At 44.8% G+C, this 24,070-nt stretch overlaps 1 protein-coding gene across 1 annotated transcript in view; it reads right to left on the minus strand.

Moving 5' to 3' along the window:
* Positions 1 to 24,070, minus strand: part of LOC137326807 (heme transporter FLVCR2-like) — a 172,940-nt gene that overhangs the window by 82,797 nt on the left and 66,073 nt on the right. Inside the window, exon 5 of the mRNA XM_067992201.1 lies at positions 15,139 to 15,242. Within this exon, the coding sequence (XP_067848302.1) occupies positions 15,139 to 15,242 (104 nt within the window). The remainder of the gene's footprint in view (positions 1 to 15,138; positions 15,243 to 24,070) is intronic.

Genomic DNA, 24,070 nt, shown 5'->3' on the forward strand with positions numbered 1-24,070 from the left:
TAGATTAGAGGGAAGAAAAAGAGATAGAAAAATAAAAGAAAGTCAGAGAAACACCAACAGTAAGACACAGATCTGTACATGCTATGAGTGCCCCAAGCAGGACCAAAACAATCTGTTTGGACTTTTTTTCATTAAAAAGGGTGCAAATTTTTTTATTCATCAAGCTTAAGGATGTTGGTGCATCTGGTGTCAACATCAGACACTATCAGGTCAAATTCAAAGGTTAAATTGCGTAAAGCTCCCTCTACACTGTCCATCAAACACTCCAGGGCAGGTACAGGGTTAGATACAGAGTAAAGCTCCCTCCACACTGTCTCATTAACATGCTTCAACCTTAACCACCAGTATTGCAACAGTGAGATATTCTTTCCATTTTTAATATCAAATAGTCATGTTACTGGGGGATCCTTACTGCCACAGACAAAAATGTTCAGTCTTGGCTGCATTCAAAACTAAGCCCAGAATCAAAAGACCACTGGCATAACTGTTTAGCACCGAACACACCCCACCTCCTGCCCACCGTTAATCTTTATTAATGCAGTCCTCTGGAAGGGTAATGGACAACGTGGACACCCCTCCTCGGTCTCCTCTTCTACCTACAATATACAGACTTTCAAACCAAGCTTGGCCTCACTTTACTCCTTCCCAATTTAAGTTGTCCGAGACGACTCTTTTGAACCGATGGTGTCCGCACGATGAATCATTATGAAAAGTGATAGTCCCATACTAAAACAACAGAGGAACCATCTTAAACTAGGTCTCAGTAACTCCACGTGTAGAGGGCACGGAATCTATTCACACATCTGGTAGGATCTACCAGTGTTTGCTTTCACCAGTGTTTCTCAGGACAAGCCTGGGGGAGTGATTGCATTTGTGGAATGACTACCTGACATGGAGGCAAACTACCACCATGGGCAGAATTTCCAGAACAGCATCCACGACAGATATTAGTGAGAAACAGCAGTGAGAACTGGGGATATCACACACAATCAACACGAGCAGACAGGCAAAAATATTAAATGTTACAAATGTAGAAACTGGATGTATGCCAGGATGTCTGTCCCCCCCCCAAATCACTGAACCCCAATGGGTCCCCCACAAATCACTGAACCCCCAATGGGTTCCCCCCAAATCACTGAACCCCAATGGGTTTCCCCCCAAATCACTGAACCCCCAATGGGTCCCCCACAAATCACTGAACCCCCAATGGTTCTCCCCAAATCACTGAACCCCCAATGGGTTTCCCCCCAAATCACTGAACCCCCAATGGGTCCCCCACAAATCACTGACCCCCAATGGGTGTCCCCCAAATCACTGATCCCCAATGGGTGTCCCCCAAATCACTGACCCCCAATGGGTGTCCCCCCAAATCACTGATCCCCCAATGGTTCCCCCCAAATCACTGAACCCCCAATGGTGTCCCCCCAAATCACTGAACCCCCAATGGTTTCCCCCCAAATCACTGAACCCCCAATGGGTTCCCCCCCAAATCACTGAACCCCCAATGGGTGTCCCCCCAAATCACTGAACCCCTCAATGGGTGTCCCCACCAAATCACTGAACCCCCAAGGGGTGTCCCTCCCAAATCACTGAACCCCCAATGGGTGTCCCCCCAATCACTGAACCCCCCAAAAGGTGTCCCCCCAAATCACTGAACCCCCAATGGGTTTCCCCCCAAATCACTGAACCCCCAATGGGTGTTCCCCCCCTCAATCACTGACCTCCAATGGGTTTTCCCCCAAATCACTGACCTCCAATGGGTGTTCCCCCCCAAATCACTGACTCAATGGTGTTCCCCCCAAATCACTGAACCTCCAATGGTGTTCCCCCCAAATCACTGACCTCCAATGGGTGTTCCCCCCCAAATCACTGACCTCCAATGGGTGTTCCCCCCAAATCACTGAACCTCCAATGGGTGTTCCCCCCCAAATCACCTCCTCCAATGGGTGTTCCCCCCCAAATTCACTGACCTCCAATGGGTGTTCCCCCCCAAATCACTGACCTTCAATGATTTCTCCCCCAAATCACTGACCTCCAATGGGTGTCCCCCAAATCACTGACCTCCAATGGGTGTTCCCCCCCAAATCACTGACCTTCAATAATTTCTCCCCCCAAATCACTGACCTCCAATGGTTTCTCCCCCCCCCCCCCCCGAATCACTGACCTCCAATGGTTTCTCCCCCCCCCCCCCCGGAATCACTGACCTCCAATGGTTTCTCCCCCCCCGGAATCACTGACCTCCAATGGTTTCTCCCCCCCCCCCCCCCCCGGAATCACTGACCTCCAATGGTTTCTCCCCCCCCCCCCCCCCGGAATCACTGACCTCCAATGGTTTCTCCCCCCCCGAATCACTGACACTCCAATGGTTTCTCCCCCCCCCCCCCCCCCCGGAATCACTGACCTCCAATGGTTTCTCCCCCCCCCCCCCCGGAATCACTGACCTCCAATGGTTTCTCCCCCCCCCCCCCCCCGGAATCACTGACCTCCAATGGTTTCTCCCCCCCCCCCCCCCCGGAATCACTGACCTCCAATGGTTTCTCCCCCCCCCCCCCCCCCGGAATCACTGACCTCCAATGGTTTCTCTCTTTCCTCCCCCCCTCAAAATGAATTCACTGACCATGAATGGGTTCAATCCCTGGAACCTTCTTTCCTTAAATCATTGGCCAAGAATATATTCCATTTTTGTGAAATATCCCTTCCAGATGTACATTCAGTCTTAAGCCCTTTAATTACTAAGTCGCTCTGCCACATAAACTTCACAATCCTCCAGGAAATTGGTTGTATAATCGAAAGACTGGATTGCAAGTCAGTAAGGGAATATTTCTAGACATAATGATTTAATATTTTTACTATTTTATCTCTTTTATTTTCGAACGCTAAGTTCCTCTATTATCAGTTCTTTCACTGTTCTGAAAATAATTTATTGCTATCCTCAGCGTCCTCTGTTATTTTTAATTCTAGGGTGCTCTTTTCTCCTAGGATGTTTTATTTAACCTGTTTCAGTATAAATGGGAGTGCAGGTTGGAGAATAGGCGCTGAGGCAGGCTCCCCGCTAAAGTTAAAGCCCCATCTGATTCACGCTCCCACTTACCCACCTTTTAATTGTTGCGTTTATCCTAAATACGTGCCCTCTTACTGCTATCTCGCCAACTAATGGAAAACAAATTATTTACCCTCTTGGAACCATTCAGAATCTTGTTGACAGTAACAAGGAGAGAAAGTGCAAGAGTAACAAGGCCAGATTAAAAGAGAAGAAAAACAAGAGGGATGAAAGATGGTCTGTGCTACCCATTTCAAATGAGCGTTAAAGGCCTCGCAGATGTCAGGAACTGTACTTTAGTAGCTGTGTCCATTTCATTTTAATGCCAGGTACTGTAACCTACGGGTGTGCTTTCAGTCTCCTCTCTGACTTGATTTAATGGAAGTGGACAAAGAACAAACGTGGCTGCCACAGGTCAGCAGTCTTGATCTTCTTTTGTCTGTGAGCATGGCACTCACTGTAGCTACAGGCCCAAGGACAGTTCATTGAAAATGACTGTCAATATATTCCCTTATTAAAAATGTTTCTCAACAGCACATAGTTTCCCCTCCAATTTTCTGTTCTTCTCTTTTGAAGGTGCTGATTCATATTAGGCTCCAGCAACCCTCAGGTACTTCACCCAAATGGCCATTCTTTGTATGTGAGACATAGAAAGCACCAGACAGTGCAGTGAAATAACTAATCAAATGCTGGATTGCAGAACCAGAACTGTCGAGTCCAAGTCCACAGAAGTTATGCTGAGGCTTAACATGCACTAGTCAGACAACACTTTGGCCTTGGTCACTGCTTCACAAAATGATTGACTTGTACTGGAGAGAGCAGCAATAAGACTGATCCCAGGGTAGAGGATGAGCTGTAAGGAATGAGAAGCTTAAGGAGGGACCTTATCAAAATACAGACTATTAACTGGTATAGAGAATGTAAACCCAAATTAGTTCAAAAGTTCACCAAGAAAGGACAGTGGGAAATGTTTAGAAAATCTGGCAGGCAAAGTAACTGGAGCAAGACATTGGTATTATTTGAAAAACAGTGAAATGCTATGATGGGAGAGTTAGGGTACTTGAGAGATGGGCTTCAATGGGAGAGTTAGGGTACTTGAGAGAGATGGGCTTCAATAGGAGAGTTAGGACGTGAGAGAGATGGGCTTCAATGGGAGAGTTAGGACGTGTGAGAGATGGGCTTCAATAGGAGAGTTAGGGTACTTGAGAGATGGGCTTCAATGGGAGAGTTAGGACGTGAGAGAGATGGGCTTCAATGGGAGAGTTAGGACGTGAGAGAGATGGGCTTCAATGGAAGAGTTAGGACGTGAGAGAGATGGGCTTCAATGGGAGAGTTAGGACGTGAGAGAGATGGGCTTCAATGGGAGAGTTAGGACGTGAGAGAGATGGGCTTCAATAGGAGAGTTAGGACGTGAGAGATGGGCTTCAATAGGAGAGTTAGGACGTGAGAGAGATGGGCTTCAATGGGAGAGTTAGGACGTGAGAGAGATGGGCTTCAATGGGAGAGTTAGGACGTGAGAGAGATGGGCTTCAATGGGAGAGATAGGACGTGAGAGAGATGGGCTTCAATGGGAGAGTTAGGGCGTGAGAGATGTGGGCTTCAACGGGAGAGATAGGACGTTAGAGAGATGGGCTTCAATGGGAGAGTTAGGACGTGAGAGATGGGCTTCAATGGGAGAGTTAGGGCGTGAGAGAGATGGGCTTCAACGGGAGAGTTAGGACGTGAGAGAGATGGGCTTCAATAGGAGAGTTAGGACGTGAGAGATGGGCTTCAATGGGCGAGTTAGGACGTTAGAGAGATGGGCTTCAATAGGAGAGTTAGGACGTGAGAGAGATGGGCTTCAATGGGAGAGTTAGGACGTGAGAGAGATGGGCTTCAATGGGAGAGTTCGGACATGAGAGATGGGCTTCAATGGGCGAGTTGGGACGTTAGAGAGATGGGCTTCAATAGGAGAGTTAGGACGTGAGAGATGGGCTTCAATGGGCGAATTAGGACGTTAGAGAGATGGGCTTCAATAGGAGAGTTAGGACGTGAGAGAGATGGGCTTCAATGGGAGAGTTAGGACGTGAGAGAGATGGGCTTCAATGGGAGAGTTCGGACATGAGAGATGGGCTTCAATGGGCGAGTTGGGACGTTAGAGAGATGGGCTTCAATAGGAGAGTTAGCACGTGAGAGAGATGGGCTTCAATGGGAGAGTTAGGACGTGAGAGAGATGTGCTTCAATGGGCGAGTTAGGACGTTAGTGAGATGGGCTTCAATAGGAGAGTTAGGACGTGGGAGAGATGGGCTTCAATGGGAGAGTTAGGGCATGAGAGAGATGGGCTTCAACGGGAGAGATAGGACATGAGAGAGATGGGCTTCAATGGGAGAGATAGGACGTGAGAGAGATGGGCTTCAATGGGAGAGATAGGACGTGAGAGATGGGCTTCATTGGGAGAGATAGGACATGAGAGAGATGGGCTTCAATGGGAGAGTTAGGACATTGGAGAGATGGGCTTCAATGGGAGAGATAGGACGTTAGAGAGATGGGCTTTGTCTGTTGCTATGTCATACTTGATTTTTCTTATCTTCTAATTCTTATTTAATTTTTGACTACAATCCTACTTAGCTAGGCAAGTGCATTTAGATTGCTCCACAGTCAAAGGATAAATAGGGAGATGTACGTACATTTACTGAAGTGTCTGATCCCACCCTGCCTTTAACCAGCAGGTAAAAAACATAAAACACAGGAACATGGGCGAAGAGCAAGTTAAAAGACTTCAGCCTACCTGAGGAAGGGACACAGTAATATACACCAGCAAACGGAACTGAGAAATACACCCGCTGCATTACGTTTTTTTAAAAAAAACAAAACTTTAAACCCAACCATAAATCGGCTGATCCCCTAATCAAAGCAGCCATCTTGTTTTCAATTACAATGCTTGGTCTGGAAATGTAACCTTCATTTAAGCTTTGTTCTTAGCACACACTGCTTTTTGAAAACCACACGTTGACACCTCCAATTGGGAGGCCCAGCCATCACAATGTGAAGTCTTACCTTCTTCCTCTATCAATCAGTGCTGGCACTGGCCTCAAGTTACTGAGTGTGAGGTAGTTGGAAGTGAAGACAAATTGCACCTAGAACTAAAGTCTGGAGGTTGTTATTTTCAGATAGAAACTCACGGAAAAGGCAGATCGTAAAGATTTACATCTTAGAATGTAAACGGGAAAGACCAGCACAGCTATGATGCTGCTATACATAGTACTGGTGACTGTTACAACTGAGCACATCACTGATCTGCTCACTCAGTTGTAATTAGAGTTCAACTCACTGGAGGAAATGTTGAGGCCAGAGGCAAACGTACAGGAGAGTTTTACAAGGATACCAAGGATGAGAAGATTTATTTAAAAAGGTGAGAAAAACTGAGGCTCTTTTCATTACAGTGGAAACGGTTAAGAGGAGGATCTCAGAGAGATGTTCAAAATTCTGAAGGCTTTTGATAAGCTAAAATCAGGAAAAACTATTTTCACTGGCCGGTGAGTGGATACAGAAGGCATCAATGGATGATCACCAAAAAAAACCAAGGGAGAAGTTGGCAGAATTTGCTTTTTTTTAAAAAAAAGACGCAGACATTGTCAGGAAATATAATGCCCGACCAGAAGCAGTGGGAGCAGAATCCATAATAATTTTTAAACAGCAAGTGGATAAATATTGATAAAGAATAAAGGGTATGGGGAAAGGACAGGGTAAAGGGCTAAGTGGATAGCTTTTGCAGACAGTTGTCACAGGCATGATGGGCCAAATGGCCTCCTTCTGTGCTGTAAAATTCTATGTTTCGATGAGGCACCGAAAGCTGCTCGGACCAGATATTTATATTGTTTGAGATGGCGACGTATTCAGTGTACTGAACTTCAGATGTCAAGGCACATTTTAGAAACTTTTTTGGCTATCTTAATTGAAAATGTCTTGTTTAAATGAACAGCCTCTCTCTTTTGAACATGAAAGGTTTTACTGTTGTCATTAAATATCCTGCTCACATTTCACAATGAAGCTGCTCCCACGCTTCACATTATCCAGGCCATTGCAGCAACACAGTCGCAGCCAAAGCAATGGAAAGCGAAAGCTACTAACAGGGCAGCCTTGCCAACTGAACCCCTTTATTAGACACCATATCCACAAAAGATTACAATTAACGTCCTTTGCTTCTCTCCATTTTTAAAGCAACATCTGCCAATATAATTGGAGTACTGGCTGAGCGAGGTAGCTGAATTATCACAAGCAATGCTGTTACTGAATCTACCCAGTTTTAATAATTAAGAGATTATTCCTCTCTCTAGACATATGGGCGAAAATTCCTGTGTTTGTTCATTTTAACAAGAAATCAGCAGCAGCTTTCTGGTCACTGTAATAAGAAATACATTTAGGTTTAGAAAACAGAGTAGTGATGGGCAAATGAATGATAGCTGCAGTTCAGCAGAGTTATGAGGAGAGGCTGCAGAAAGTGGGAATGTTTATACTGGAGAAGAGAAGGATCATGGGCGATCTTATAGTAGACTCAAGGTCCTAAAGGGCACAGACACAGACTGTGTTTAACACAGTCAAGGATTCTACAAAGAGAGCATGGCCTTAAACTTAAAAGAGGGAGGGCAAATAAAGTTTATATTCAACCATTTTAGGCATAGGTAACGCATTTATGGAATTGACTGCCCTGAGAGGAGGCAGAGGCTAATTATATCCGCAAATTCAAGAAAGTTAGATGAGTAGTTTGTGTTTCCCACTCCGGTACAATTATAGAATATTGTTTTACACTCACTACCTTATTTGCTGAAATTAATGGGCAGGAATCTCACCGCGTGTAACCATTAATTGATGATGGTTCAGCTTATATTAACCTGGCTCTCCCCTTCAAACACCGACTAACCCATTATACCTTTGCAGCACCTTTTTATTTCAGATTTTTGTTTTTACCCCTACATTATCTAGGTTTGTAAATTCAGCTCCCTCAATCAGCTTCAGTAACTCTTTGAACCCATATCTCAGTGAGGTCAATACTCACTGTTGAACAGACACACAGTCCTAACAGGGAAAGTTGGAGGATCACACACTCCCTTTCCATGTGGCGTTTAATCTTATAGCCTCTCTACAGCTCATCAGTTGAGACAAGCAAGTCAGAGTGATGAGCAGTCCTGGGATTTCACAACCTTCCAGTGGATTCCCAAGCCTCACTCATTTCTGCAGCACAACTATGGGGAAGCAGCCAAACCATTTAATGGCCCTGGATTAATCTAAAGAAACACCCTCTAAAGAAATACAGCTAAAGAAATCCACATCCATTCGGTTAACTTTAGTATACTCCCCTCCATCTTTTGAGGCATGCTGTCAGCTGGGTGACTAAAAGCAGTACAAAGAGGGTGTGAGCTAGGCACAAATGGCGGCAGGACGTGGAATGAATAGCATGCACATGATTTGAGTAGTTGTGAACAGAAATCTATTTAGCATTGCCAACACCTGTGATTCATATAAGATTGTGATTTTTGTGATTCATGTGGGAAACTTAAAATGGGGTTATGTGCCTGAATGAATTGGGAGTGCTGGCAGCAGTGTGTGCATTTATTTACAACACTCAACACAAAATAAAATTAATTCATCTGAGGATAAAGTAATCAGGAAATAACTTGTTAAAACTTATTTGTAAGACACTGGTGTCCACCAGTAATTGAATAACACTTATCTACACAACAGGAGACTGTCCTGAGGGTTCACAATCACCGAGCAGGTCCCCACAGTATTGCAATGCCAGTTACTCCAGGTGACGGAACACAGCTCTTTGTTTAGTGTGCATTTGCTACAGGTGCAGATAACCATTCTACATAAACCTATTCACTAAAGTGTCATGTACAGTTAGCAGACTACAACAAAAATTATACAGCTTCCACATATGGCCATCCTGGCCCGGCAGGTCTAACCCACAGTAATACTTTAAAGGAGCTAACCTGTTTAATTTGGGATTGCATTTTTTCAAACGCAAAAATGAAATTCTTACCTGTGGGATTTTCCTTCGTATCCTTTTTGCAAGTAAACAAACAAACAACAAACTAATAATCATTCTGTACAATGCAATAAGAACAATTAGAGTAATCAGTAACCAGAATTAATACAATGGCAGTTCAAAAAGGTCCAGTAATCAACACATTTCATTTTCTTTGAAAGAACAGAATTTAGAAAAAAAATGTAAAAGTTTAAACAGAGATAATTTACAGGCACTGAAACCTGGACCCCAGACCCATGACACAACCGGCCAGTGAGATTAACAGAAGACGTTGATACAGGAACAACGCTCTAACCCTGCAATTATAACTATTGTACAAGTGGGAAAACAAATTATAGATAAAAAGGAGCATAGCAGGGGACAGAGTCCCAGGGATCAACAGGAGCAGTGGATGAAAAGATGCAGTTCACCAAAAAAGACAAATTCCATTGAATTCTTGAGTGTGGCTCAGCCCAGGGGATGCCAGAGTCCAGCAGTCTATGTGTGAAGGTATTTCAAGAAGCACAACCAAATCTGGTAATGTGATTGGAAATTACGACGGCATTATAGAGATCCTGGAGGGAATGTGGGATTCCAGGATTGATGTACTTGTGCATGGACCAAGGGGCCAAATGCTCTATTCTCATTCCAAGCTTTATGTTCTTAAGCACTTGACTTGAGCTGGAGCATATCATTCTCCAACTTGGCTATCTTTTACAGCGATCAAAGTGCCTTACACACTGCAAGGAAAGATTTTGTGTGCTATGTTGCTCACAATCATGCAAGTGATGCTCCCCACAATTCTACCTGTGGGTAGTCCTGCAATATGTGAAAGATGATGCTAAGTAGAAATCTGGATTCCAAGTACACGGTGGTTGGTTTGCAAAGCCATAGCCAAAGCAGCACTCCCGTGCTCAAAGTTTCGAGAAACCGTACACATCTGTGATCTCGGAGAATCAGGTGTGACAGAATAGAGGGAAAATTCAGCTGATGAAATGAGCGCTGAGCTCCGTCCTACAGTAAACCACTTAATTCAACTGAAGACTTAACATACCAGCACAAATTGTAAAAATATTTTAGTAACTTACACTACAGACATAAAGAACAGCTACTAATAAACACTGACTTTTGGTATTTGTTCTTGGGATATGTGTGACACTGGGAAAGCTTGTCCTCCCGAATTAGGATTTATTGCCCATCTCTCGTTACCCTGAGGGTATTGAGAGTCAGTCACATAGCATGGGATGGAGTCACATACAGACCGGGTAGGAGGGGGCAGGTTCCCTTCACTGAAGGAGATTAGTGAACCAGTCGAGTTTTACAACAATTGCTTTTATGGTCTCATTTCTGGTGCCACTCCACAAATGACCAGATTTAATGAAAGTAATTTCACCATTTCCCACGGTGGGATTTGACCTCAATCTCTGGTTGCTAGTCCAGTACCAAAAACCACCATGCTACCATGAATCAAGTTAATAATTAATCAAAATCTTGTCAGAACTGGAGTTAAATTAAGATGGATGTAGTATGCACAGATCCTATTTCAGGGTATCTTTATCCTTTTTAGGAAAGAGAATGGGAAAGCACACCATTGGCTACATTAGGAGGCGAGGCTGCGAGTCAGGAAAGAGTTGTAAAAATCTGCCCAATGGGGCTCTACCCAGTAGCAGGCCTTGCAGAGGGTCTATTGGCAGCTGGGTCCCGTTCTCCCAAAGAGACAGGTAACCCAGCTCATTCTTACTGATTTCCTGAAACTGCAGAAGAGATAAGCCAGTGAGATAGTCCCTGGTGACCTCTAACCTCACTGAAATACACAAGATTGAATAACGTTTGTTGAAATTTTCAGTGACCAGCTGCTGGAGGTTCAGTCGTCTTTCCTGCCCTCCATTTCTTGCACTAAGAGATGGTGTAATCATCGCTATTATACAAGGACACGACACAGCGTCACCATGCTTGTAATCAGCAGCAACTGCAAATCGAATCACGACATGTGTGCATGATCAGGAGGGAGTGTAGTGTGTCTCGGCCCACACAAAGACTGCTTGCTCAATTGTACATTGGACCTTCAAATTCCTATCCATTATTGGCCACAGCTTTTAGGAATTCTGAAATGCCCTGCTTCTTCCCATAATTACATACAACTTCTTCCCAAATAACTGTTTAAATCCCCCCCCCAAATTCAAGATCATGAACAGTTTTAACAGAGTAAATAAGGAGAAACTGTTTCCAGTGGCAGAAGGGTCGGTAACCAGAGGACACAGATTTAAGGCGATCGTCAAAAGAACCAGAGGCAACATGAGGAAACATTTTTTTACACAGCGAGTTGTGATGATCTGGAATGCGCTGCCTGAAAGAGCGGTGGAAGCAGATTCAATAGTAACTGTCAAAAGGGAATTAGATAAATACTAGAAGGGAAAAAATTACAGGCCTATGGGGAAAGAGCAGGGCAGTGGGACTAATCGAATATGGATGGACACTCCCTCAGCTCCAAGCTGCAGAAGTTGCTAGTGGGAAGCTGAAACAGTGTCACTCAGATAGTTCCAGTTTGGAGGTGAGTGGTGGATTTCCTATCACAGCACAGATGCAGATTGCAGACAGCTGAGTAACAGTAAACCAGGCTTCCAGATTTAGACATTTTTTCAGTTTCTTTTCCAGACACAAACCAAAAAAATGGATTCCGATGGTCGCGGGACTTTAACTCCAACCTTGAGGTACTCGTTAAGATACTTACATGTTATTTCCAGTTAAAGTTGCAAGGTTGTTTGGAATAGATTCCTTCCCAAGGGCAGCAAAGAGACAAAACAGTGGTGGAAACAAAATGCACACAATACAAATCAGCAGTGTATAACCTTAGATTTCAAATTCCTTCATTCAAAAGTCTAACCTTCTAGGTGCTGACACTAACTGTACATCAGTAAGACACAAACTACTTATAGTCCCCTGTGCACAAAGACAGTTTTGATAAAGTTTGCTTAGACACATACAGATTGCATTGTTGGGATGTAGATTCTAAACAGGATGCAGTGGCTTGGTGTTATTCTGCAGTGTGCGCAATGACTATGCTGGGGAAGATAAGACAAAAAAGGGAAGCTTATACTGGAGAAAGCCTAGAGGAGTATAGAAAGTGCAGGGGTGAAATTAAAAAGGAAATTAGGAAAGCAAAGAGAGGGCATGAAAAAATACTGGCAAGTAAAATCAAGGAAAACCCAAAAATATTTTATAAATACATAAAGAGCAAGAGGATAACTAAGGAAAGAGTAGGGCCTATTAGAGACCAAAAAGGTAACCTGTGTGTGGAGGCGGAAGATGTGGGTGTGGTTCTTAATGAATACTTTGCATCTGTTCTTCATAAAGGAGAGGGATGATTCAGAGATTGTAGTTAAGGAGGAGGAGTGTGAAATATTGGATGGGATAAACACAGTGAGAGAGGAAGTATTAAGGGGATTAGCATCATTAAAATTGGATAAATCACCAGGCCCGGATAAAATGTATCCCAGGCTGTTAAGAGAAGCCTGGGAGGAAATAGCCTCTGCTATTTCCTCCCAGGCTTCTCTTAACAGCCTGGGATACATTTTATCCGGGCCTGGATACAGGCCTGGTGCCAGAGGATTGGAGGACTGCTAACGTACTGTTGTTTAAAACGGGAGAGAGATAGACCGAGTAATTATAGGCCAGTCAGTCTAACATCGGTGGTGGACAAATTATTGGAAACAATTCTGAGGGACAGGATAAACTGTAATTTAGAAAGGCACGGATTAATCAAGGACATCCAGCGTGGATTTGTTAAGGGAAAGTCATGTCTAACTTGACTGAACTTTCTGAGGAGGTAACAAGGAGGATCGATGAGGGTAACGCGTTTGATGTAGTCTACATAGATTTTAGCAAGGCTTTTGAGAAGGTCCCACATGGCAGACTGGTCAAAAAAGTAAAAGCCCATGGGATCCAAGGGAGAGTGGCAAATTGGATCCAAAACTGGCTCAGTGACAGGAAGCAAAGGGTAATGGTCGACGGGTGTTTTTGTGACTGGAAGGCTGTTTCCAATGGGGTTCCGCAGGGCTCAGTACTCGGTCCCTTGCTTTTTGTGATATTTATTAATGATTTGGACTTGAATGTGGGGGGCTTGATCAAGAAGTTTGCAGATGGTACAAAAATTGGCCACGTGGTTGATAGTGAGGAGGAAAGCTGTAGACTGCAGGAAGATATCAATGGACTGGTCAGGTGGGCAGAAAAGTGGCAAATGGAATTCAATCCGGAGAAGTGTGAGGTAATGCATTTGGGGAGGGCAAACAAGACAAGGGAGTACACAATAAATGGGAGGATACTGAGAGGTGTAGAGGAAGTGAGGGACCTCGGAGTGCATGTCCACAGATCCCTGGAGGTAGCAGGACAGGTAGACAAGGTGGTTAAGAAGGCATATGGAATACTTTCCTTTATTAGCTGAGGCATAGAATATAAGAGCAGGGAGGTTATGCTGGAACTGTATAAAACACTGGTTAGGCCACAGCTTGAGTACTGTGTACAGTTCTGGTCACTACATTATAGGAAGGATGTGATTGCACTAGAGAGGGTGCAGAGGAGATTTACGAGGATGTTGCCAGGGCTGGAGAATTTTACCTGAGAAATGATTGGATAGGCTGGGGTTGTTTTCTTTGGAACAAAGGCGGCTGAGGTGAGATTTAATTGAGGTGTATAAAATAATGACAGGACTAGATAGAGTGGATAGGGAGGAGCTATTTCCCTTAGCAGAGGGGTCAGTGACCAGGGGGTATGGATTTAAAGTAATTGGTAGAAGGATTAGAGGGGAGCTGAGGAGAAATGTTTTCCCCCCAGAGGGTGGTGGGGGTCTGGAACTCACTGCCTGAGAGGGCGGGAGAGGAAGAAACCGTCAACTCATTTAAAAAGTACCTGGATGTGCACCTGAAGTGCCGTAACCTACAGGGCTACGGACCAAGGGCTGGAAAGTGGGATTAAACTCGCTCTTTTTTGGCCGGCATGGATACGATGGGCCGAATGGCCTCCTTCTGTGCCGTAACTTTCTATGATTCCATGGCTACAGCTCTCATTGGTTGCCATGAGTGCATTTAGCCACTTTTCATTCAAGCAGACTGAACCAATAGCTTAATCTAAACAGTTCTTTCATGTCCAGGATAGACCGTCTCATGACAAGACACCGATTAGGGTTACTACCTGGCTGGTTTATCATAAGTCCAGCTGGGTTTTTCAAAACTACACTGGTTGCCAATTTTAAACAGCAAAAAAAAAAGTATTTTTTAAAAATACTACACATTGAAAAGCACACAATGTTAAAAAGTTACAGTTTTGCTAGTTAAAATGGTCAACTGCTAACAATTTCAAAATCCCAGCAAGGTAGCTGAAAATTCAGTTGGCAACCCTAACACATAAAAAATGATAATCGGTCCCAGCAAGAAATCCCTGAGAAAGGTGTGTAGTACACCCAGATATCGTCAACTCAGATAGCCTGTAATGCTGTACTCAGCTAGAAGCCAATCTAAAAATATTAAACATACAGAGAAATTGTTACAACGGTGTTTAAATTAAAGCCCCCACTGATCTTCATGCAGTTTCTTCCTTGTGTTGGGTTCTTTTCACCGCCCTGAGCACGACACAGGGCAGTGACCTGTCGATGGGAAGTACAAACAACCCTACCCTCAGGAAAGTACTTGGCCATCACTCAACAGACAACAAGGAATCTTGGACACAAAACTGGGTTACTCTGTTGACAATACAGTGATATCACTCCACAGAATAAAACCCCAGCAACAGTCATTCCTTTCATTATATTACAGGCTCATTCTCCTGCTGCTTACACCTCTAGTCAGAGTATTCTGTGCTCACTGATTTAGGGCACTTGGTTTTGCCAGGATTTTTCCTTCCCCTGCTAACAAGTTAAGTGTAAATGAATCATTGTGGATTCATTGTCCCACCGTGTATCTTGTGATTTCAGATGGGCAGGTCATTGCCTTTTCTTTCCCCTCTCCAAAGCTGTGGGTGCTAATCAGAACATGGATAAATATTTCTGAAAGGGAAACCAATGTCCAATTTTGGGAGCTGATTGAAGTTAACTCTTACTTGTACGTTTGGGTTCTGTCCAACCAGATTCCGCAGATAATGGAGCCAACCATTCCGGAAACCACGATGGTGAGACCAATCCTCCCAGCATTCAATTCTTCACCCTGAGAGAAAGCAGAAGATAATCAGCATGGTCCTCGAGGTAATATCAGTCCATTTCCATTGGTGGATGGCTCAAGTTCACATTTATTCATCACAGGTTGATATTTTTCACACATATCTCGTCTGCACTCATACTCACACTGTGGCTCACCAACATTGAATCTGGAAACAGCTTTCTATAAAATAGGGTTCAGTCAAAAATAAAATCATTAGATTTCTGGATTATTCCTGTCTTCAGTTATTCTTGTTGCTGAAAGTTGATTTCTTCAGATCCCAATCTACTAGCTTAGATCTCTTCAAGGTAAAATTAGACAAGTATCTTGAAGAGAGATACTTTATCAGATGCAACTGCTAGGACAGTTGCCTTGAGATTTTCTACGTTTCACCATCTCAGACCATCAACATTCAAACAGCTAGGTTAGGGAGGGAATTTTGTGGCTCATGTTTTCTATCTCCATTCTTGTGGTTTGATAAGACAGCGGGTTCAAAGTGCTTTCAAAACACAAGCAACACAATGAAGTTCATAACCAGTCACAAATGCCTCAAAGACAAACTGCATGTGTGATGACCCCATCCAATTAATAGATGGAAAAAGTACAGAATAGGCCAGCAAAGCAATGACTGTTTCCTGGTACATTACATGAGCCCTTGTTTCAAAACCAGATCATCACTCCCTAATGCACCATTCAGATCTTTCAATTTCCTAAGCTGGTAATTGGACAAATAAATGGATAAGCTGGTGCTGTGCACTAGCATCCATTGGACTGGGATTGACCAAACTGAAAAAGTAAAATCCAATGTGGTAAAATCGAATGGTGCCCCAACACACTGCAATAGTGCGAGCTACCAACATCATGGAGAATCAGCAGAAACCAAACACCTGCCCACAAAAGGAGGAGGAGGAAAAAGCTGTGGAACAGTCACCTCAGACTCCAGTCAGGAACATCTCAACAGCCAATTTCAAGACTGAGGACGAGATGCATGTGACCCTCCGATCTCTCAAACAGGGATGGTCTCGTCCTCTCAAAATAAAAAAAGTAGAGCTATAGATCTGCCTCAACTGTGAGTTAGGCAGACAGCATTGTGAGTCTCTCTTTACATCCAATCTTACAGCACAGAAGGAGGCCATTTGGCCCATCGTGCCTGGGCCTGTTGTGACCTTTTACAATGCACTGTTAGAAACTGGGTCATGGTGCAGATGCACTGGACTGTTCAGTTCCAGGTCCCTCAGTCTGATCAAATTGAACAGCTTTGCTTCCCTTTTCATAGTAGCAGAACCCCTCCTACATCTGGCAGATCCCACTGATTCTTTAGTCTCTCTCCCTTCAAAACCAACAGGCTAATCTGATAATGATCACTAACAGCTAAATTACAATACCTACATTCTTAAATGAGAACAAGCTGCATACAGCACACAAATAAACCCATGTTGCTACTAGGGAAAATCTCTGAAGCCAAAGTCCATTTAAGAAGTTTTGAATTTAATAACATTGCCAGTGGTTTCCCTGCAATGACTCACTGGATAAAACACATTGCAAAGAGTGGCAAATAAACGTGTCAGGTTGTGATATTTTTAGAAAGGAGATTGGTGATATTGGTGAAGTGGGGAACAGTTGTTGTAGAGAGCACTGGTGACTAGTGTACACAGAAAAAAGGTTCTTGCTGTTTGATATCTGTTCAGATTTTCAGGTGGACTTGAATCCTGGTGGAAACAGGCGGAAACCTCGTGCATACGAGCAAATAAACGTCAAGTGACATCATTTAGGCCCCAACACCATTTTCATCTCTGCGTACCTGACTATTACCCATCACCCACGGGCAGAACAAGTCAGTGGCGGCTATTTCTAACGATATTGAGATCGGTACAGTAGTGTAGTGGTTATGTTACTGGACTAGTAATCCAGAGGCCTAGACTAATATTCTGGAGAACACAAGTTCAAATCCTGCCATGGCAGTTTGAGAATTTGAATTCACATTTAAACAATCTGGAAATAAAAAGCTGGTATCAGTAAACGTCATAAAAACTCAACTGGTTCACTAACGCCCTTAGGGAACTAAACCTTACCCGGTCTGGGCCTATAGTTGACTCTTAATTGCCCTCTGAAGTTGCCTACCAAGATACTCAGTTGAATTAAACCTGCTATCTGCAGCAGTTCAAGACAGCAGCCCACCACCACCTTCTCAGGACAATAAATGGCAGCCTTGCCAGCGATGCCCACATCCCAAAAATGAATAAAGGATGCTGAACAGCTATCAGGTTCAGCTGGACCGATCTTTAGGAGACATTTTTCTGGCAGTCGCTTGTGGGTATTTCAAAGCTTCTGTAGGTTCCGCACTCATATTTCCTGCTGCTTCAGTGTTGCTTCTCTCTGTTCCCAATGAGAACGACACGATGTTGCTGCAGGTCTTTGACATGCAATTGTGTCGCCCGATCTTCTGCCTCCGAATGGGCGAGCTGCCTATTGAGAACATATTTCGCACTGGCTCGCCCGTCACATGGTAACTACAGCCGACCCTGAAAATCACAGAGGTCCCATGCTGACTTCTCTGGCCGGTTACCATGCACGATCCCCGTCCATCTACGGTGGAATATCACCCCCACTGTCTCGGAAATAGGCTCCCTATTCAGACGCTTCCTGTAACAAAGAATTCCAACTCAAAGTTGAAACTGCACGGCCTTCCAACTGTTTGGGAGAAAAGGGGTCTTACCCTAAACTGATGTTTTTCTATGTTTCATATTAACTCGGGAATCACTGCCGAATCATCTGCTACATACAGTGGCTCTGACTTTGTAAATAAAATCTACTATGGCTGTCATCGATGACTGTTGACCTTACTAATACCCTTTATTAATGATGGGGAATCTCCCAAAAGAACAATTGCTCTATGTCTCCAGTAGAGTTAGGAGCTGTGACGTGCGACCGCAGATGCCCAGGGCCCAGCACCAACTGAGAGGCTGCTTTCCCTCTATGGAGCAGGGGATGTTGACCTTGATCGAGCACCTCATGCAGGACGCAGACCCAGTATTTCCAGTGGCTCCTGCTTCCTTCCATCTTCTCTGGTCTCATTCCTAATGCCACTGCCTCTCTCTGAATTTAGGCCAAAAATCTCAGGCAGTGGAATAGGCAGATGCACCATGTTTTGAAGGGAGGAAGCAGAGAATAATTGTTGACAATGGTCCTACAGACCTGAAGCAGATTTTAGAGTTCCGGACTGTAAAATTGGCTTTGAATAATGTTTGTTTTTAAATAAGAAGCAATAAAGAGGAGGTAACCAGCCTATTGACATTGAGAAAAAGAACAGATTGTCAGCCCAGAGAAAACACTGTAAAGGGAAGATCATGTGGATAATTGAGGTTACACACTCTTGCAAAAGGGTTGTTGTCCTCATATTTTCCCCAGTGTGACATGGGCTTACTTCTGTTTGTATGCGCAGTGTGCTGGAATGAAGAATCATACGTAGATTAATTTATCATCAGAAAACTTGCTATTAAAACACACAGCTCCTTTAAATGCAGTTAGAAACACTATGCCTTGTATTGGCTCTACACTATTGCTGGCAGAACATCTAAGCAAATCCTGCTGCAGTTGGGCGATTTGAGTTTGGGATTCATTCTGGATTGAGTAACTGGCCCTTTTAAGTTTTACCGTTTAAAATGAATTTGAATTTAATGAACCATTTCATCACTTCCTACCAGCACTCTTCCAGCTGCGTTGTACGTCTGTAGGAACCAACACAGTAGTACTGTACTCCAGCTACCCGTCATCCGCTGGAAGAATCTGTTTGCTGGGTAAGATGACACTATCATTTTGTACAGTATATGGATGTCCCAAACAGACACTCAGGAGTTGCAGTACAAATTGTAGTTACATCAATTAAACTAAAATAATGAAGAAGTTAGATTTCTTTTTTAGATTTCTACCAGTGCCAAATCTCTGGCCAAGAGAGTAAGAAAATGCTGTAGCATCTGCCAATGCTGCTTTGCAAGAAGCTGGCAGAAGATGCACAAAGAGCCACGGACTTGCCCTTGGATTTCCTTCCATATGTATAGGGAAGCATCTCGTATCCACTCAGCATCTCCTTCGGATGGAACAACCAAGGTGGAGAAATTAGTGGGAAAATGCAGGTGCAAACTATAATCCTTTTATTCCCTGGTACAGCACACAGATACACTGATGTGTCTAAGAATGCTGCCCAACCACTCCATACCTTTCTAAACCGAAGAACTAGGGGTGAATGGTAAGATAGAGTACTAAAACCAAGGGAAGAAGTCTTGTCCTCCAGACCCACTTAAAAAATACAGAAAATAAATTATGATCAGCTTTAACATCCATTTTCTGTTATTTCTACAAACTATGGCATACATAACAAGAGTGAAAAGCAGAAACTGTAATAAAGACATTTACATAAAGGTTAATTAAATGTTCACAAATTATCACTTACACCCAGAGTAATCTTGAAAAAGTACACATCCCTTAGACTGATTTGCTATTATGATACTCCCAAATACATGTGTAGGTTTTCAAAGATCAGGAATACATTTCCCCATTATTTCTAATAATTAGAATATCCTACTGTTTACCAATGGATATGGGAGGAGTAAAGAGATGACCTAGTTTATAGTCTTCCTGCACACCTCACAGGAATTGCTGCACACACAGCAGCACCGAGTGCAGCGCACACAGCAGCACCGAGTGCAGCGCACACAGCAGCACCGAGTGCAGCGCACACAGCAGCACCGAGTGCAGCGCACACAGCAGCACCGAGTGCAGCGCACACAGCAGCACCGAGTGCAGCGCACACAGCAGCACCGAGTGCAGCGCACACAGCAGCACCGAGTGCAACGCACAGCAGCACCGAGTGCAGCGCACACAGCAGCACCGAGTGCAGCGCACACAGCAGCACCGAGTGCAGCGCACACAGCAGCACCGAGTGCAGCGCACACAGCAGCACCGAGTGCAGCGCACACAGCAGCACCGAGTGCAGCACACAGCAGCACCGAGTGCAGCGCACACAGCAGCACCGAGTGCAGCAAGGCAGTTTGCCAGATTGTGTTGATAGATGCTTCCAGCACATCCCAAGTTCTCAGAGGCTGATGCCATTGATGTTGTTTGGCAGGCATTCAAAATTTTTGTTTGTAGGGGCAGCACATGGTAAGGGTGAGGGTTTATGTGGCATATGGTACCAACCAGACATCAGTGGCACCGACTGGGAGTTGCTGGATTTCTTTTGCCTCTGACAATTCTACGTAAAAATATCCTATTCTATCAAACGAATTGGGATTTAACCAAGATGGAAGTAGGTCGAGAAATCAAAGCAAGTCTGACTCAGCCCAGGGTCATGTTTTGACAAAGGGAGTGAGAATGCCCATTTACAATCGTAGCAGGTCTATCACATTTTGTACAATGCTTGTGTGCTTTGGAGAAAATGGAGTTTAACATTGTAATGGTGTGGGTCAGCATTGACTGAAATAAGTATGTGCCAATCAGTGTAGGTAGTTATCTGGATGATGCCAGTAAGTAAATGGAGATAAACAATGAAGGTGATGATACCTATTGATTAATCAGATCAAAGTAGTAACGTTTTGGGGTGAGGGAGCTCTTTAATGAAATTGAAATCGAAAAGTGTTGATGAATTTTGCTGTTGAAAAAAATTCAGAGACTGAAATTGACCAGTGTGAAGATGGCAGTCGTCACGTAATGTTATTAGTTTCTGGGAGCCAATGAAATGCTCCAACACCTGTCCACGGCTGCTACGTGCTGCAGGAATGCGGGAACCACTCGCCACCCATTTGGGATCAGTCGCAATTTCATCCACTACGTAGTTCCCCAGAATGAGTTTCAAGACAGCCTCATTCCAGTATTGTGTGGAGAGGCTGAATGGGGAAGAACGTTAGATTATGGGGAGATGTAGACTCAATTTTCACAACCTCGCCAAAGTAAATAAAATATTAAATAGATATAAAATACACTCATCACAAGTGGAAAATAGTGAACAGTAAATTTAGAACAGATATCAGGAAGAACGTCTTTACTTAGAAGAGAGTGAGAAAGGTTTCGAATAATCTGTGAGGCAGGATAACAAAAGCAAAACCAGTTGCATGCTGTAATGGGAGAGCTCACATACTAGAGCCTATTCTCATCCTCAATTTTTCTTATGTTCAATATACGTTGCCTAGACAACTTTTCAACACATGAATAGGCAAGCAATTAAACCAGTGGCTTTCAAATTGAGTTCCGAGGGTGCGTACAAGTTCACCACATGAAATCTGAATCTCTGTCAGCACATCTGTAATTCTGATGGAACATTTCATACGTGACCACATATTGGCAGGGGGAAACTGCAAGGAGCTATGCGAGGACCATGTAAACGAGGCCGCTCATTTATCATTAAAAATCACTACAGGCCGTCAGCTGCAGTGTATCGCGGTGTCTGGTTCCACTCAGTTAGTGCAGTCAGGTTACTGACATGTTGAATATTTCTTTCCTGTGTCTTTTGCCGCAGAATGATTCTGTTGCCAATAACAAAGAAATTTTCTGAAGTCAGTGCACTCTAGCTTTGGACTGCTCACAGCCACATTCAGAAAGGTTATAGCAAGAAGTCTGCAGGAGCGCATCAATATTTGCAGCGTAGCCCACACAGGAAGGCTGGAAAACCACTGATCTAAACAGAGGATAACCTACTTGGAATCTGCCCTTCAAGAACATACAATACGCCCCACAGGAGGGACATTGGCCAGGTGGCTGTAATTATAGGCCCTGACTCCAACACTCCACCCTGGGCCTTTCTCCTCACTCCAACACTCCACCCTGGGCCCTTTCTCCTCACTCCAACACTCCACTCTGGGCCCTTTCTCCTCACTCCAACACTCCACCCTGGGCCCTTTCTTCTCACTCCAACACTCCACCCTGGCCCTTTCTCCTCACTCCAACACTCCACTCTGGGCCCTTTCTCCTCACTCCAACACTCCACTCTGGCCCTTTCTCCTCACTCCAACACTCCACCCTGGGCCCTTTCTCCTCACTCCAACACTCCACCCTGGGCCCTTTCTCCTCACTCCAACACTCCACCCTGGGCCCTTTCTCCTCACTCCAACACTCCACCCTGGCCCTTTCTCCTCACTCCAACACTCCACCCTGGGCCCTTTCTCCTCACTCCAACACTCCACCCTGGGCCCTTTCTCCTCACTCCAACACTCCACCCTGGGCCCTTTCTCCTCACTCCAACACTCCACCCTGGGCCCTTTCTCCTCACTCCAACACTCCACTCTGGGCCCTTTCTCCTCACTCCAACACTCCACCCTGGGCCCTTTCTCCTCACTCCAACACTCCACCGTGGGCCCTTTCTCCTCACTCCAACACTCCACCCTGGGCCCTTTCTCCTCACTCCAACACTCCACTCTGGGCCCTTTCTCCTCACTCCAACACTCCACCCTGAGCCCTTTCTCCTCACTCCAACACTCCACCCTGAGCCCTTTCTCCTCACTCCAACACTCCACCCTGGGCCCTTTCTCCTCACTCCAACACTCCACTCTGGGCCCTTTCTCCTCACTCCAACACTCCACCCTGGGCCCTTTCTCCTCACTCCAACACTCCACCCTGGGCCCTTTCTCCTCACTCCAACACTCCACCGTGGGCCCTTTCTCCTCACTCCAACACTCCACCCTGGGCCCTTTCTCCTCACTCCAACACTCCACTCTGGGCCCTTTCTCCTCACTCCAACACTCCACCCTGGGCCCTTTCTCCTCACTCCAACACTCCACCCTGGGCCCTTTCTCCTCACTCCAACACTCCACCCTGGGCCCTTTCTCCTCACTCCAACACTCCACCGTGGGCCCTTTCTCCTCACTCCACCCTGGGCCCTTTCTCCTCATTCCAACACTCCACCCTGGGCCCTTTCTCCTGTTATTGACAGCAGTTCATTTTGTTTTCAGCACATCAAGAAAATTATGCTTCACCATTTTTTGCAGGTTAATTTATGTTTCTAGTTATAAGCATGCTTATCACTTAGTGAAGACATAATCCGGGGGTCTAAAATAATGAAAGGTACAGATAAGGTGGAAATTAGCAAGGTCTTTTCTCACTTACAGAAAATAACCTGGGGTCACCCTTAAAACTGAGCTGAATCGAGATCACTCGAGAAGTGGGATTAAAAGTTATAGAATGTGTCAGTACTGGCTCAGTGGTAGCACTTTGTGAATTCAAGACTTGAGCCTATAATCTAGGCTGACAATGTCTGAGGTGTCGTCTTTCAGATGAGTCATTAAACCAAAGTCCTTTCAACCCTCTCAAGTGGATGTAAAAGATCCCACGGTACTATTTGAAGAAGAGCAGGGGCGTTCTCCCAGTGTCTTGGTCAATATTTATCCCTCAACCAACATCACCAAAACAGATGATCTGGTTGTCATCTCTGCTGTTTGTGGGAGCTTGTTGCTGCGTTTCCTACATTACAACAATGACTACACTTCGAGTACTTCACCAGCTGTGAATCTCTTTGGGAGATCCTGAGGTTCTGAATCTCTATGGGAGGTCCTGAGGCCGTGAATCTCTTTGGGAGGTCCTGAGGCTGTGAATCTCTTTGGGAGGTCCTGAGGCCGTGAAACTCTTTGGGAGGTCCTGAGGCCGTGAATCTCTTTGGGAGGTCCTGAGGCCGTGAATCTCTTTGGGAGGTCCTGAGGCCGTGAATCTCTTTGGGAGGTCCTGAGGCCGTGAATCTCTATGGGAGGTCCTGAGGCCGTGAATCTCTATGGGAGGTCCTGAGGCCGTGAATCTCTTTGGGAGGTCCTGAGGCCGTGAATCTCTTTGGGAGGTCCTGAGGCCGTGAATCTCTT

The sequence above is a fragment of the Heptranchias perlo genome, chromosome 10 (assembly GCF_035084215.1).
Source record: "Heptranchias perlo isolate sHepPer1 chromosome 10, sHepPer1.hap1, whole genome shotgun sequence".
In the NCBI taxonomy this organism is placed as follows: domain Eukaryota; kingdom Metazoa; phylum Chordata; class Chondrichthyes; order Hexanchiformes; family Hexanchidae; genus Heptranchias; species Heptranchias perlo.